This window comes from Plasmodium gallinaceum, assembly GCF_900005855.1.
Source record: "Plasmodium gallinaceum strain 8A genome assembly, contig: PGAL8A_v1_108, whole genome shotgun sequence".
Taxonomy (NCBI): domain Eukaryota; phylum Apicomplexa; class Aconoidasida; order Haemosporida; family Plasmodiidae; genus Plasmodium; species Plasmodium gallinaceum.
This window is the reverse complement of record NW_021628228.1, coordinates 1,215,456-1,232,708: the sequence shown is the minus strand read 5'-3', so window position 1 is coordinate 1,232,708 and position 17,253 is coordinate 1,215,456. Positions and strand designations below refer to the sequence as shown.

Sequence of the window (17,253 nt, the reverse complement as noted above, 5' to 3'; positions counted from 1 at the left end):
TTTTAAAAAAATAAAATTTTTTTTTTTTTTTTTTTTTTTTTTTTTTCGAATTAAAGAGTTCCTAAAAATAATTCAACAACTTTTTTTTTTTTAAAAGAGATATAGAAAATCATGCTAGTACCTTTTAAAATAAAAATTTTTTATCTAAGTTTTCATAATATTTTTAATTATCCTTTTATAAAATTTAAATAATGACAGAAAAAAAAATGAAATAATAAATTGAATTGCACATGAAAAAATAAAATGAAAATTATTAAAATATCTATATGCAGAAAAAAATTAGAAAATTAAAAAAGAAACTTTTTTGTTGTCAAAAATAAAAAAAAAAAAAAAAAAATTAAAAATACTAATAAATAATATATATATATATATATATATATATATATATATATATATATATGTTTTATAATAAAATGAAATGAATTTTTTTTAGAATTCATGAAATACTATTTAATAATGAATGTATTTTAACAGCAAAACTTAGTAGTTGGATATATTGTGTTGCTCCACTGTGTAAACGATAATCATGTCTAGATAATTCTAATAAAATTTGATATTTTAATGAATCTTGATAATCAGAATTCGTAACAAAATAATTGTTAAACGCTTTAAAAATGTAAGATACATCAAAACCATCTTCAATAATATCTTGTACAGTTTTTTCTACATTTTTTAAATCTTTCATTTTGCATGCATCTATAATTTTTAGAATAATATTATCATTTGGTAAACCAGATACATCTAAAACAGATTCTAATGTTATTTGCGGATTAATACAAGAGCATAATTGCAAAATAGACACAGCTCTTCTTAAATCACCTTGAGTTGTTTCAATTATTTTTTCTAATGCATCATCTGTAATATTAATATTTTCACTTTTGCATATATAAAGTAATTTTTCTTTTTTTATATTAATTGGGATTGATTGGAATCTATAACAAGAACATCTACTAAATATAGGATCAGAAATTTTATGGATATAATTGCATATAAGTATAAATCTAGTAACATTTGAATATATTTCTATTATTCTTCTTAAAGCTGATTGAGCATCATCTGTCATCATATCTGCTTCATCTAAAACTACTAATTTCCATGATGGTAATGTTTCATTTGTTTCATTATTTATTTTATTTTTACTAATACTTATTCTTGTATATGCTTTTATTTTTTCTCTTACAATATTTATACCTCTATCATCAGATGCATTTAATTCTAAAACGCGATCTTTTATATTATCTTTTCCAAATAATTCATGAGCTAAAGCATTTATAGCTGATGTTTTTCCAGTACCTGGAGGACCGTGAAAAATTAGATGAGGCATATTTTTTGTTTTTACTACTTCTTTTAACATTCTTACTGCATTTGATTGATGAACTATATCATCTAATTTTTTTGGACGATATTTTTCAACCCATGGGAGATTATCCATATTATCTAAACTTACTTAAAATATAATGTTGATATTATTAAAAAAAAAATTTTTTTTTTTTTTTTTTTATAGATATATAATTTTCATAAAATTCTAGAATATATTAAAATATTTATCTATTTCTATATTTTCATATATCTTTTTATATATTATTTTCCATTTACTCATCTAAATATATATATATATACTTTTAAATAATAAATAAAAGCAATCTGAAAAATTATCACAATTTTATTCTACTAATTTAAATATTATATACATTTTTTTTTTTCTTTTTTTTATACTAGCTTTTTTTTTTTTTTTTTTTAAATATGCGCATCTTATATATTTAAATGCTATATTTTTATTTTTTTTTTTTTTTTTTAAGCTCTTCTAATTTTTAGTAATACAAAAAAAAATATATATTTCATATATATGTGCACTTTATATTTTCTATAATGTAAAATTATTCTAAAAATATTTTTCCAAATGTATAAAAAAACATATTTAATATATTTTAATATTTGTATTTCACCCCTTTTTTTTTTTTTTTTTTTTTTTTTTTTNTTTTTTTTTTTTTTTTTTTTTTATTATGTTAAATAATTATAAAAAAAAAAAAAAAATGCTGTCAAAATTTGTATGATACAAATTTAATAAACTATAAAGTTTTATTAAGATAAAAATAGAAATTAACAAAATTAAGTAATAAATAATAAATAGAAATACTCATTAAATATGTTAGAATGAAAAAAAAAAAAAAAAAAAGAATCGTTTGATTATTATTTATTAATATCATCTATGGAGAACTAAAATATTTTTTTTTTTTTTTTTTATTAACACATTTTATAAATATTTTTATTTATAAAGCAATTTAAGATAAATATTACAAGATTATTTTTTAAATTTTTATTATTTTTTATAATTTAATATATTATGTAATATGGACTGTATTATTTTTTAAACGATTTATAAAAATATACATGTTATCTTAATTTTTTATTTTAAATTTATAATAAAACGTGAAATTTATATCTTACAATTTTAAAATTTTCATATATATGTATATATGTAAAATGAAATTTTATTAATTCTTACGAGAATAATTTAAATGACATAAAACAATTAAAAATTTATTATTATTTTTTTTTTTTTATTCATTTTAAAGGTTAAGTATTTTATATTATAATTACATTTCATATACGTTATTTCATTAATATATTTAGCAAAACAATTTTTTACCTATATAATTTTTATATTATTTATTATTTTCATAAATTTATTTTAGATTTTCTTTTCTTTTAAGAAATTATTAATTAAAAGGACAAATATCCTATTGTTGTAAATCATTTAATTATTTTTAGTATTTATATGAGAGATTGTAATATTTTTTTCATCTAATTAATTGAACGTTAATTTTATGAATCCATGTATTTAAAAAAAAAAGTTGAAAAACTTCATGAAAAATTAAAATGAATGTGATATAACAATTTGTATAGATTATTAAAAAAAAGTTTTATATATATGTAAATATATATATATATGTGTGTATATATATATATATAATGTATAAATATTTTAACATTTCCCAATTTATATCAAGCAAAATGTGTACTTTAAATAAAAGTTATTTAAAATTAGAAAAACTAAATAACGAAATTTTTAAAAATTTAAGAAATAAAACTCTATTAATGAAAAAAGAAAATGTATATGTATATCCACCTGAGAAATACTTAAGTATAACAGATATTGAAAAATCATGCCCATTAATATTTGGAACACTAAAGCACAAATATAAGATAGATACTACACTTTTAGAAACTAAAGTTATTTTAAAAAAATATTTGGAATCATGTAAAAATGATTGTTCTGATAATTTACAAACTAACAGTAGTAGAATAAATTTTAAAGAACTTGATGTTAATGATAATATTAATTTAGTAGATAATAATAACAATAAAATAAATAATGAAAAAATTGAAAAGAATAATTTTGATGCAATTTCTTCATTTGAAGGTAATAATAGTGTAGACTTTTTAGATTCTTTTGTTCAATTGAAAATTCCTATTTTGAGTGAATATGAACAGAATCACCTTTTTAAACATATAATTGAAATAATTGATTCTTTAGCTGCTGATGTTGTATACAGACATAGTATGGGTTCCTATAAAAAAAATAATAAGTTTAACTTTGTAACTGTTTTATTTAATAACTTAAAAGTGTACCAAAAAAATAAAATTCATCATGAATTTTGTTTTTCACTAGATCAACAAAAACCACTGACAATAAACTGTTATATTGTTCATTCAGGGAATACTTCATATATATTAAAAGTTGATTTTTTTCAAGAAAATCAACTTATTTTTGATATATATTCTACATTTGTAAATATAAATAATTTAACATTTAAACCCCAATTAGTGGCTGGTGTGAGTAATCATACAAAAAATAAAGAATATGAGGAAGTAAAGGAATTTGCATCTCACCTTAAAGATATACAGAATTTGTTTAATCATAAAGATGTTAAAAATAAGTATTTAGATAAGAAGGATATTAATTTTATATTAAATTATTTTAAAAATGTAAGAGTAGAGAAAAAACCATACATAAAAAATATTTATGAAAATACAAATATTTTTGAACAAAATGAAAAAAAAGATGAAGAATATGAAAAAGAAAATATTTTATCGGTCATTGATGATATCCTAGATAAAGATGATTTATCCTTTTATATAGGAAAATCAAATTTTTATTGTAAAGATTCATATGTTGAATCAAATTACTTTATATCATCAGAATTTAAGAATATACACAATTTTACATTTGGAGGATACTTAGCTTATTTATCTTTTTGTCATGCTATGGTAATAATAAAAAATTTCGTAGCATATCCAGTCCTTATTGAAATAAATGAAATTCAATATATACTACCTGTTCCTTATAATTCTGTTGTTTCATTTAAAGGAAAAGTAGTTTATTGTGATAAAGAAAAAATTCAAATTAAAATTTCTTCATACTGCTTTGATTTTAAGAGAAGTACATATTTTTTAACAACAATTTTTGATTTATCTTTTGAAAATAATTGTGAAATATCCTTTATACCCCAATCTGATGAAGAAATTAAATTTTACTTATTCAGTTATATACGCTCACAACTTTTACAATAAAATTTTAATTATTATATAAGTACATAATAATTTTTTTTAATTTTATTAAATGGTGAAAATATATATATATATTTATGTATGTTTCTATTTCTTTAATATGTTCTATTAACGAATTTTATTTTATTTATTTTTTTTTTTTTTTTTAAATATGCTTAATCTTAAATAATTATGCATATATATTTACGTTATCAATTTTTATGTAAAATTTTAGAAAGAGTTATAAACCATATGTTTTTTATTTTTTAATTTTACTTAATTTTTTTTTTTTGGTTAAATATTTATTAATATCATCAATAAATGAAAACTGTTTTTTTTTTTTTTTTTTTTATTAAGTTCTTTTAACTTTATTGTTGAAGTAAAAACATCTTGTTAATTTTATATAAGGTATTTTTTAAGAGTAAATATTGAAAACAAAATTATTCCTTTGTATATATAAAAATAATAAAAAAAAGTATCTATATATAAATTTTCAAAAATAAAATTCATGTATAAAAATATTAATACTAATAATAATAACAATAATATTAACAATGGTAATAATAAATATTATTTAAACTACTTATTTTTCATAATATACACATTTCATTTATTCTTTATCTATCGGTTGTTAATTTCAATTATTTTTCACTTTTTATTTTAAAAAAAAAAAAAAAAAAAACATTTCCTTTAAATTAATAAAAGAAATACATGTTCATTTACAATTGTGATGGATTAATATGCTTAGCTGTTTCTTTTCTTACTCTTCTTTGTTCTCTTGATCTAACTCTAACAAAACGAGAATGAATTGCACAAGATACACAGTAACATTGTTTGATATATAATTTAGGCAATTGAAATGTAGAATAAACAGAAGCTTCTTTTATATCTCTTTGTGCTGATGCATCAACAATATTTCTAATATTAAATCTTTTTATTGCTTTATCTTTTGGTACGCATCTACCACAATTTGAACATCTTAAAGGATTTACATGTCCCCTGTTATGTTTTGATCTACCTCCGTTTCTACGTTTTTTTGGCATTTTTTAAAAAGCTTGTATGAAAAAAAAAAAAAAAAAAGAAAATGAAAACTTTAAATTTTAAAAATAAAGTTTAATATATATGTGTATATAAAAGTTTCATAATATTTTATTCTTAAAAAAAAAAAAAATTTTTTTTTATTTACATATTTTTCGAATTTATATTCTTTTATTTTTTTTTTTTTAAATAATTTTTTTTACTTGTAATTTAATATTTATAGTTTTATACAGGTTTCTAAATTTTTTCCCTTTTTTTTTACAGTAAGATTTATTGTTTATATTCTTAAAATTATAAAATAAAAGAAAAGAAAATATAAAAAAAAAAAAAAAAAAAATTAATAAAAATAGAAAAAAAAAATTATTTGATATAAAAATAACACAATATGAATATCTATATATTTCATATCCTTAAACCCCTTTTAAAACTTTTTTTTTTTTTTTTATTTAATACTTGCAAATGTTATTGAATATTTTATGTATTTTTGTGAATATCCTTTTTTTTTTTTTTTTTTTTTTTTTAANTTTTTTTTTTTTTTTTTTTTTTTTTAATAATAATATTAAATGAAAAAAGCATATATAACAATAAAAAAAAAAAAAAAAAAAAACAAATATTGTTATTCTGTAAAATTTAATTATGCTGTTCAGTGACTGTTTTTCTAAGGCATAAAAATTATAGGGTTTTTTTCAAATAAAAAATTTAATTTGAAAAATTATATTTATATTTTATACTTTTTGAAAGATACGTATAAAATATGTTTTTAAATCACGTTAATATATCTTAATGTTTTTAAATATTTCAAGGAACCATATAAAATTTTAATTTTTTACTTATTTCCTTTCTATTCATTTATATAAAAAAAAAATATATGTATTTTATACATATATATATATTCATTTGTATATGTATAAATAATTTTTTAGTCTTATAAAAGTGTTGCTAAAAAATGAATGCAACGTTTTAGAAAATTATAAAAAAAAAAAAATAAAACTTTTCATTAATATTATTAAGATTTTTTAAATTCTTTTAATATTTCATTTTCTTTTTTATTTTATTAAATTAAAATAAAATAATAAAGTATACGACAATATATTTTTGTTGCCATAATAAATATTTTATAGAAGAAATATAAGAAAATACACAAAGAAAAAGAAGAGACAATTACATTATTTTCCATAAATCTTATCTTTTGAATTTTTTTAAAATTTTACTTTTATCAATTTTTATTTATCATATATATCATTTTTCATCTTATGAATTCAAGAAAAATGAACAATGTAATCAACCTTTTAATTAATGAAATAAAAGTTATAGAACGAAAAGAAAATGTTAAAGATTTATCAAAGGAAAAAGGGATAAATGTTGCAAAATCATTTTTGAATGAAAATTTTTCTGATGCAAAAGTCTCAAATTTTTTATCAGGTCAATAAAATATATAAAAAAAAATTTCATTTATAATAATTCTCCCTAGTATAGAATTCTCCTTTTATTAATTTTTTATTATTAAAAATATTTTATTTGCAATATTTTAATTAAAAAAAAATATTATAAATCTTTATATCACTATTTAGACAAAGAAAAAGATAATAAAAGGGAAACAAAAGAAAAAAAAATAAATGAAGGAAATGAAGAAAAAGAAGATGAAGATATAAATGATGATGATGACCATATTAGTGAAAGTGAAAAAAAAGTTCTACAATTTTATGATGAAAAAATTGATGATTATAATGAAGAATATGTAAATAAAAAATATAGTAAGACATATAAATCAATAACAAAAAATATAAAAAATATGATCTGTTCATAATATATTAATACTTTTTTTTTTTTTTTTAAAAGGATTTTGTACAAAAAATTGTGATTCAAGTTTATGTTGCTGTGGATGCTTTACACCTGTTTGTTATCAAAGTCAAAGGTTATTTTTTCTTTTTACTTTTTTTTCATTTTATTTTTTCAAATACATATTTTTTTCTCATATGTGTTTTCTTTTTTTATTAAAGGCATGAACATTATATTAATCAATACAGAAGCTTATATGCAGTTAATGTAAAAATAAATGAAGATACTTTATTAGATGAAGATGAAATTAATTCAAAAAATAAAAACTCAAATAATTTAGATGGAAAAGAAGAAAACAATATAAAAAAGGACTTAAATAATATCACAACTACAAATAAAAAAAGGAGAGAAAAGGAAAATTCACTAAAATATCACGCTGTTTTTTGTATTAACTGTAATAATCATATTGCCTATTTTGAAATAAAAGAAAAAGTCTTTCATTTTTTTGATGTTTTACCTGATTAAAGTAATGTTATTTTATAAAAATATGAAATTTCGCTTTTTCCAAACATAAAATTTGTAACAAAACATTTCATATTTTTTTTTTTTTTTTTTTTAAATAAATCTTTTGAATTTCTTTTTCATAAGAAAAAATATAATACTTTTTTTCTTTTTTTTTCAATAGAAAAAAATTATAAAACAAAATTCCTAATTTTATTTGTTTATTTTTTTTTTTTTGTTTTTCGTTTTTGTTTTAACTTCTTTAAATTTTATTTTGGAAATTATTTTGATAAGTAAATTTTTTTTTTTTTTTTTTATATTATTTTATTTTATTTTTCTGTATAATTATTCATATTAAAAAATTAAATATGAAAATATTTATTTTTTATATAAAATATATATAAATATAAAGAATAAAAAAATAAAAATAGAAGTACCACATTATACAATTTTTTTTTTTTTTTTTTTTTTTTTGTTCTCTTTTTTGGAACGTTTTAAAAAACGTATATATTTTTGCTAATTTTATATATACAAAATTTTAATTATTTTCGTTTTCCTTTTTACATTTGACTTTTCAATTTCTTTAATTTTGAAGAATGTAATTTAGTTTTTCTATTTTTATTTAAAAGTTATAATGTTAAAAAAAAAAAAAGTGAAATTAAAATGTTTTTTAATAGCAATATTACATAAAATATCTTTGTCTCTACTTTTATTTCTAATTTTTATCTAATTGGATATATTTCTTTTTATGTTGTCATATTTAAAAAAATATTTTTTACATAAAAATGTTAGAGGAAAAAAATAATAGTGAACAATGTAAAAATGAAAACTATGAAAATAAATACCTCTCTCAATTTTATTCTTTTTTAAATTCTAATTATATCAAAAATACATTTGAAAATAAACTAGAATATAGTAGTGATATAAAGAAAAAACATATATCTTGTAGAAAAGCATATAAATACCTAATAAGGAAATTTAAGAAAGTTAAAACATATATATATATATATATTTAAAAAATTAAAATATGTTTTCCATATGAATTTCCAAAGTTACATTGTTCACAATTTATAGTTGTTATAAACATTCTTATGAATATGACTATTTATATATTTTAGAATTTTTTTTTTTTATTTTTCACCATTTCATTATTATATTTTAACTAACAACTTTTCCTATATTTTCTTTTATCTTTTTGAAGGTAGCTATAGAAAGTGATTTATATCTTGAAGAAATTGAAATTAGAAATGGAAACGAGAAACTTATCATACAGCTGTTTGGGAAAAATTCAGTCACTTTAAAAAAACTTTATAAAAAAAAAAAATTAATTGATCATTACTTTTTTCTTCTTATTTTGTTTAATGTACTGTCTAATTTGCCTTATTCTATTACTCCAATTCAAAAGGTAATTTTCTTTATTTTTTTATATATATATATATTTATAAAAAGTATATATGCATATTTATTTCTCTTTATAGTTTATAAATATATGTGATAGTTATACCAACTATGGCATAAATCTTCTAATGGATTTGAATTGGAAATTTTATAGAAAAAGGAAAAAAATTCATAAAATTTATTTTGAGCCAGTAAACTTTTTTATATTATTTAATTGAAATGAATTAGCACATATTTATTAACACATATATTATTATTTTAATTTATATTTTTAGGTTTTTCATTTATTGATATTATTATGGAATAACCATTACTTTCATATTTCCTTGTCTAATACTTTAGTAAAAAAATAAAATAAAAGTTTTATTTTTATTTTTGAAACATTAAAATTATCTATTGTATTATTTGTTCAGATAATATTAACCTTTTTCTATAAAATGTACATAATTTTAAAAAAACTACAAATAAGGAATGTTAATTTATTTGATAATATATACATTTTATGCTCTTCATATGTCAATAAAATAAATTCTATGTTGTGGTAATAAAATGAAAAACTGAAAAATAAATAAGTTAACATTTAAATAAATAAAAAAAAAAAAAAAAAAATGTACAAAAATACAATTAAATTTCTTTTTTATAATTTTTTTTATTATCACAGGTTCAGTATTTATTTAATAATTAAAAGAATGTTAATAGATGAATGTGAAATAAAAATTATGAAAAAAAAGAAAACTTATTTAATTCTACCAATATTTACAGATATTATAAAAATTTTAGATGTATACGATGAAATAATTAAAAAAACAAATATAAATCCTTTAGTGAAACTTTATGAAGAATTAAAATTATTCCTATTTTTCTTTTTTCATAAATTATTATATAATTTAATAATAGAACAAAATATGATACCTCAGAATATTTTCAAATATTTACAAATAAATAATAATTTTTTATCTAATAAAAAAAAAAAATATAATAAATTAATTTCATACAACTGTAAAAATAAAAAACAGAGCGAAATATATAACAGTTATTATAAATATACTAATTCAATTAATGAAAATTTCATATTTCTATCATTTATTGAAAATTTTTGTTTATTTAATTCTTTTACGGAAGACAAAACAAATTATTCTTTTTCTTCTTTATCTTTTTCTTTCAATTCAATTAACTCTTCTTCATTGTCTAATGAGAATGAATTGGTAAATAAAAAGAAAAGAGAAGATTTAAAGGATGAAAATGTGCCAGATAATATTTTTAGTAAAAATGAAAAACCATTTCAAATAATAAAAATGTGTAAAAATAAAATAGAAATATTAAATATGCAGTACAGTCATTTTTTTATTCATAAATGTAAAAATGAAAATAAATATATATTATTAATTAAAAGTTATTTCAATGATTATTTGTGCGCTCTTGTAAATAGTTTATACATCTATTCAAAAACGATCTATTCACCTAAAAATTTTAAGAAATCAAATAAGGACAAAAAATATAATGAATTACAAATAAATGAAAAAAAACAAACAAATGAAGATACCAACAATGAAATGGAGGATGATAGTAATCAAAAAGTGAATAAAAATATAATGAATAATAAAAAAGAAATTGTAGAAGAGTTTAATGAAAAAAAAAATATTGAAACTACTGAAAAGGAAAATATTGAAAATGACAATGAAAAAAATTTATTTAATGGAGAAAGAATAGATGATTTATACTATCAAGAATATGTAAAAATTGATAATAATTTTTTTTTTGAAATTAATAATAACAATCCAGATAAATATGCAATGAGTGATAATGATAGCATAAATGAATTTAATATGATACACAATCAAAAAATACAAAATCCATATAAATTAATGGAAAACAAAAAAGAAAAAAAAAAAAAATTTGGAGAAAATAAAACAAAAATATTCAATATTTTAATAAGCTTTATAGAAGTGATATATAGAAATATTTTTAAAAAAATTTTAAAAAAAATAAATAACAGTAAAAGTATAATTGAATTAAAACTATATTCATATATAGAAAAAATATATGAATATAATACTTATTATTGTTTAAAAAACAGATTAAAAAAATTTTGTTTTATTTTATTTTTTTCCGTAACGTTAAAAAACTTAATAAAAGAATATATATGTAAAATAAATAAAGAAAAAGTAAATAAAAACACATTTGAAAATTTTCAATCTACATTAATATATGATACATGTAGCTTTATTAAAATATATAATCAATTAATAGAAATAGATTTTAAAGATTTTTTTGATAATAAATATATTAATTTTCTTATTTACTTAAAGAATATACTTACTTTACCGAGTGATAAATTATTACATCTTCCTATAAAAAATAAATATTTCTTTTATTATATCAGTAATAAAAGAATAGATATAAATTTTAATAACTTTATTGAAGACTATAAATTAAAAAATGCCATAATTGAAAATAAAAAAATAAATAATGAAAACAATTCAGAAAATAATAGCTTATCATCAAATAACCTTAACGTGCAATTTGAAGAAAGAAAAAAAGAAAAAAAAATTATTGAAAACAAAGATAAAGGAGAAAAGAAAGAAGATAATACATTAAGCTCTATAAACCCTTTAAATAAGAAAAAAATAAATAATTCACATGATTGTTTATCAAGAAAGGAAGCTAATGAAGAAAAAGAATGCAATAATATGAAAACAGAGAGTAATGAAATAAATATATATAATGATATGAGTGACATTGATAATGAGGAATTCAGTGAAAATGAAAAGAAATCCATATTTTCTCAAAATGAAAATAATGTAAATATTAAATATCCTTCAAATAGTGGTAATAATAGTGAAATTAATAAAAATGAAAAAAAAAAAAAAAAAGATATACATTATCTGGATGAAATTGAAACAATTAGAAAATGTGATTTAGACAATCCTAGTAGTGATAAATCAATTTTTAAAAAAAACAAAAATAATTCATTTGTTGAAAATGAAAATAATTCATTTATTGAAAATGAAAATAATTCATTTATTGAAAATGAAAATAATTTATTTATTGAAAATAAAAATAATTTATTTATTGAAAATAAAAATAATTTAAATTATGAAACTGATACAAGTAAAACATATAATGAAAACCTTAATGTTAAAGAAAGAAAAAAAAAAAATACAAACTCACTTAATCAGAGTGAAGATGAAATAGATAAAGATTATGATATAAGTAGTATTTATAGTGAAGAATTTGATTATAAAAAGAAAATAAAAAAAAAAAATACCTTATTTGAAATGAACGAAGATGAAATAAAAAATTGTATAAAGGTTTATATAAAAAACGCAAATGGACAGTTTGATAGAAAAATATTAATTTTAAAAGATGATAAAATTTATTTTTATAACTCAGAAAATTCTATATCTTATGATTCTTTTTATTTTTTAATGGAAATAAAAAAAATATATTCTTATGATGGTTTTTTTGATTCATTAATTAGTTCACAAAAGCTAAATATAGTGAATTCAACAAATTCTTCCTCTACTGACGATGATGTTGATTTTTATTCAAAAAATAAAGAAAGCTTTTCGTCAGAAAGTGAATGGCAAAAATGCGGATTTGACGCAAAAATAGTTAAAATTTAAAATACATTTTTTTTTTTCTAATTTTTTTATTTTTTTTTTTTTTTTGTATCTCATTTCTTATTTTTTTTTTTTTTTTTATCTTATATATTTTTCTTTTTAGATATTCCATAACTCTCTTAGAAAAAATATTCAATTAATGTTCATAGACCAAGACTACGAAAAATTTGTCACAAAAATTAATAACGTTTTAGTTCAAGAGCGAGATAGAAACTATGAATACGTAAACTTGAGTTATGATAAGAATATAGAAAATCAAATGATATCAGAGTATTTAAATAATAACATAAAAACAGAAGAAAATAAAGAAAAATATTTTAGTACAAAAAGTAATAGCATATCAGAAAATGAAAGCTCTGATTACAAGGATAGCAATCAATATAATAATAACAAACTCGTAAATACGGACAATAAATATGATTCATCTCAAAACGATATAGAAGAAAATGAAAATATACTAAATAATATACTAAATGACAATAAAGATATATTAGAAAAAAAAAATAATTCAACAAATAACTCACAAACATATATTAACTTTGAGGAATATAGATATTCATCTAGTACTACTGATATTTATATAAAGGAGAAAAATTACTTTTCAAAGAAACAAAAAATAAAAGTAAAAAAAGAAAATAAAATGAAACTCTTTAAAAATATAAATAAAAATGATATATATAATTTATTTTTTGAAGAAATATATAGATTATATAAAAACAAAAATAATAATATTTCAAAAAAAAATTCAGATGATCTTTTTTTTTATAAATCTGTAAATAAACTTTACTTTACAATAAATCTCTCCTGATATTATTTTAGTTATTATTTTAAATTATTATATATATATATATATATATATATATATATATATATATATATATATATATATATATATATATATATATATATGTATATTTTTTTTTTTTTTTTTATGTTTTTATTTTTAATTTATCTTTATATAATTTTAATTTTATTTATAACATATTACTTTATTTTCATTGTCTTTTTTAACTGTTTTAATTGTATTTTTTGTTCCTATTATTTTTTATTTTTATTTTTTTTTTTTTTAAGTTATTGATATTATATCCTTTTGAATATTTATCTTCCTTTATTCGTTTTTGTCTACCATAACAAATGTTATATATAAAGTATTAAATATCCTATTTTCCAATATGTATTTAAGATTCATTTTTATTTTTGTTTTATTTTATTTTATCATATAAATATTCTAAAAAATACAAAAAAAAAAAATATTTTTTTAATTTATTTGCACTGAAACTTTCTCAGATAAATGAAAATAAAAAATATTTTAAAAGCTATACGAAAATGTTTTAAAAATAATAAAATATGTGTGTGCTTTTTTTATTTTTTCTTTTTTTAAATCAATTTAGCATTTAAGGGAAAAACGATAAAAAAAATTATTTAGATAAACTTTAAAAAAATATAAAAAAATAAATAAAAGTTTAAAAATATATAAAAAAGAAAAAAAAAAATAAAAAAAATGACAAAAAAAAAAAAAAACAGACTTAATATTTTTCTTTTTTTTTTTTATGATGATTTATGATCACAAATTTTGTGCATCATAGCTACAAATTCCTCAAAATCAATCTGAAATGAAAAAAAAAAAAAAAAAAATATATATATTAATAAATATTTTTTCTTTATGCTAATTATATATATATATATATATATATTTATTTAACATCTTTTTATACATCTATATATATTATCATACGATATATATATATATATATTTTTTTTTTTTTTTTTGTTTTATTACCATATTATCCTTATTTTTATCTGCTTCTCCTAATACATCATTCCACATTTTTTCACTTATTGATGTCAAACCAAATAACTATAATAAAAAAAAAGAATAAATGACATATTACACATGTGTGTTATTATTTATAACTTTTTATTTATATGTTTTTTTTTTTTTTTTTTTTTTTTTTATTACGTTAGCTAATTCATCTTTTGTTATTTTTCCACTTTTATCAGTATCAAATAAATTAAATGCGTCCCTTAATCTTTCTTCACTGAATAAGATTTGTTTGTCCATACATACAGAAATAAATTCTACATTAAAAAAAAAAAAATATTATAATTTGAATAAAAAAAAAATATATGCAAAATATGTAAAGATGTAGTTTGTAATGTTTTAAAAAATATATAAGATATTATGATAATGTGATTGAAGATTTTATATATATATATATTTATTTATTTTTTTAACTTGAATTTTTTTTTTTATTATATACCTGAATATTCAATATATCCATTTTTATCAAAATCAACTTCCTTTAAAATATTATCTACCTCCTCCTCTACATTTTTTAATTCACCCAACTCATTTTTAAACTAAAAAAAAAACATATATATATATATATATATATACATGTTATTATTAAAATAAATAATTTTATATATTTTTTTAATAATTAAAGTTATTTCTTTATATTTTATATTTTTAATTTTTTCTTAATAATGTATTACGCTTCTAAGAATATTATATCCTTCAATGAGTTCTTTTTTATCTAATTGTCCATCTCCATTTTTGTCTAATTTTTTAAAAATGTCAGTTAATTCTTTTCTTTCTTCTAAGGTGGTTAATTTACTTCCAATAAATAAAATAGCTGCTTGAGCTAATTTTTGACTTCCTTCAAATTTTCTCATATTTGTTAATGCACCAAACAAAGTTTTCTGATCACTTTTGTTAATATTGTCAGCATATTTTTTTATCCATGCACTATTTAAGGCTTCTTTAGCTGTAATTCTTTTATTATAATCATAAGTCAACATTAATTTGATTAACTCTTTTGCTTCATCGCTAATATTTTTCCAATCGTTAAAATCAAAATAATATTTTCCTTTTTCAACTTTTTTAATAATATCTTGATCATTTTGACCACCAAATGGTGGATATCCACATAATAATATATATAAAATTACACCACATGACCACACATCACATTTTTCATTATACTTTTTTTTTAAAACTTCTGGTGCTATATAATAAGCAGTCCCTAATCTATCTCTTAATTTATAATCCTTTGAAAAAAATGAAGATAAACCAAAATCAACTATTTTAATATTTAACAAACTATTTTTGTTTTCTAATAAAATATTTTCTGGTTTAATATCCCGATGAACTATATTATGCTTATGTAAATAACAAATTCCACTTAATATTTGTTTCATAATATTAGCTGCATCACATTCATCAAATTTATGTCTGTTAATAATTTGTTCAAATAATTCTCCTCCTTTGTAAAATTCTGTTACCAAATAAAAATACTTTTTATCTTCAAATACATCATACAATTTTATAATATTTGGATGATCTAAAGATTTTAATAAAGATATTTCATTATATATTTCTTCATTAAACTTATCATCTGTTTCATTATGTTTATTACTATCTGAATAACTCATTTTTTCAAATTGAGATTTTTTAATAACTTTAATAGCTTTTTCTCCATGTCCATGTTTTTCTCTACATAATAAAACTTCTCCATATGCACCACTTCCTAATTTTCTAACTTTAAAATAAGATTCTCCAATTTTTCCTTCTTTTTTTCTAACATACATTCCAGGTTTTATAGCTAATTCATCTTGATTATTATCATTTTCTTCTTTTAACGTGTTATTTTTATTGTTTATATTACTTGTACTTTTTTTTTTAAAATGTTTAACCTCTTTGCTTTGATTGCACCCCATTTCATGTTATTTTAACAAAATAAAGTAAATAATTATAAATAAATAAAATAAATAATAAATAAATAAATAAATAAATATAAAAATATTAATAAAATGATGATTATATTTAAAATAATATGTATAAAAAACTTAGTAGCATAAAATTATATACAATAGAAAACTAAGAAAGTCAAAATATATATTTATATTCATATTTTTTAATTTAATTCCATTTTATTATTTTCACTTTTTATAACATATATATATATATATATATATATATATATGTATATATATATATATATTCACAATTCCTTAAATATTCAAAATTTTATTCATGTTTTTATTATTAATATCTACAAAAAAAAAAAAAAAAAATAAAATAAAATAAAATATAAAAAATTATTTAAATTTATAGAAAAAGTATGAAAGAAAAATAGGAATATATTTATATATATATATATGTGGAAAACAAAAAATGGAAATTTTAAAATATAAAAAAGACAACATTTTAAAGGAAAATTGTGCACTTCTAATATCTATCAATAATATATATATTATTAGTAAAAATAAGTTTTTTATTTATTATCTATTATCATATAAATATTACACTTTTTTTTTTTTTTTTTTTTTTTTTTTATAGTGTGCACTGTTATTGCAAAGG

At 17.1% G+C, this 17,253-nt stretch overlaps 6 protein-coding genes across 6 annotated transcripts; 3 read left to right on the top strand and 3 right to left on the bottom strand.

Moving 5' to 3' along the window:
• Window positions 1–436: 436 nt before the first annotated feature.
• Window positions 437–1,432, bottom strand: PGAL8A_00408700 (replication factor C subunit 2, putative; the record flags this gene model as incomplete). Its single annotated transcript, XM_028670453.1, has 1 exon — window positions 437–1,432. The coding sequence occupies one exon, from the start codon at window positions 1,430–1,432 to the stop codon at window positions 437–439; it is 996 nt and encodes a 331-aa protein (XP_028527204.1).
• A 1,541-nt stretch (window positions 1,433–2,973) lies between these two features.
• Window positions 2,974–4,575, top strand: PGAL8A_00408600 (conserved Plasmodium protein, unknown function; the record flags this gene model as incomplete). The annotated part of the gene is made up of 1 exon (XM_028670452.1): window positions 2,974–4,575. One exon carries the CDS (start codon window positions 2,974–2,976, stop codon window positions 4,573–4,575), a length of 1,602 nt encoding a protein of 533 aa, XP_028527203.1.
• A 695-nt stretch (window positions 4,576–5,270) lies between these two features.
• On the bottom strand, window positions 5,271–5,594 carry RPS26 (40S ribosomal protein S26, putative; the record flags this gene model as incomplete). Its single annotated transcript, XM_028670451.1, has 1 exon — window positions 5,271–5,594. One exon carries the CDS (start codon window positions 5,592–5,594, stop codon window positions 5,271–5,273), a length of 324 nt encoding a protein of 107 aa, XP_028527202.1.
• Window positions 5,595–6,857: 1,263 nt separating this feature from the next.
• On the top strand, window positions 6,858–7,893 carry PGAL8A_00408400 (E2F-associated phosphoprotein, putative; the record flags this gene model as incomplete). The annotated part of the gene is made up of 4 exons (XM_028670450.1): window positions 6,858–7,011; window positions 7,161–7,343; window positions 7,429–7,504; window positions 7,590–7,893. The coding sequence occupies 4 exons, from the start codon at window positions 6,858–6,860 to the stop codon at window positions 7,891–7,893; spliced, it is 717 nt and encodes a 238-aa protein (XP_028527201.1).
• Window positions 7,894–8,654: 761 nt separating this feature from the next.
• Window positions 8,655–13,698, top strand: PGAL8A_00408300 (conserved Plasmodium protein, unknown function; the record flags this gene model as incomplete). The annotated part of the gene is made up of 7 exons (XM_028670449.1): window positions 8,655–8,855; window positions 9,071–9,274; window positions 9,348–9,458; window positions 9,543–9,608; window positions 9,681–9,808; window positions 9,929–12,881; window positions 12,994–13,698. The coding sequence occupies 7 exons, from the start codon at window positions 8,655–8,657 to the stop codon at window positions 13,696–13,698; spliced, it is 4,368 nt and encodes a 1,455-aa protein (XP_028527200.1).
• A 740-nt stretch (window positions 13,699–14,438) lies between these two features.
• Window positions 14,439–16,610, bottom strand: CDPK1 (calcium-dependent protein kinase 1, putative; the record flags this gene model as incomplete). Its single annotated transcript, XM_028670448.1, has 5 exons — window positions 14,439–14,498; window positions 14,671–14,748; window positions 14,851–14,969; window positions 15,152–15,251; window positions 15,387–16,610. 5 exons carry the CDS (start codon window positions 16,608–16,610, stop codon window positions 14,439–14,441), a joined length of 1,581 nt encoding a protein of 526 aa, XP_028527199.1.
• Window positions 16,611–17,253: the final 643 nt, after the last annotated feature.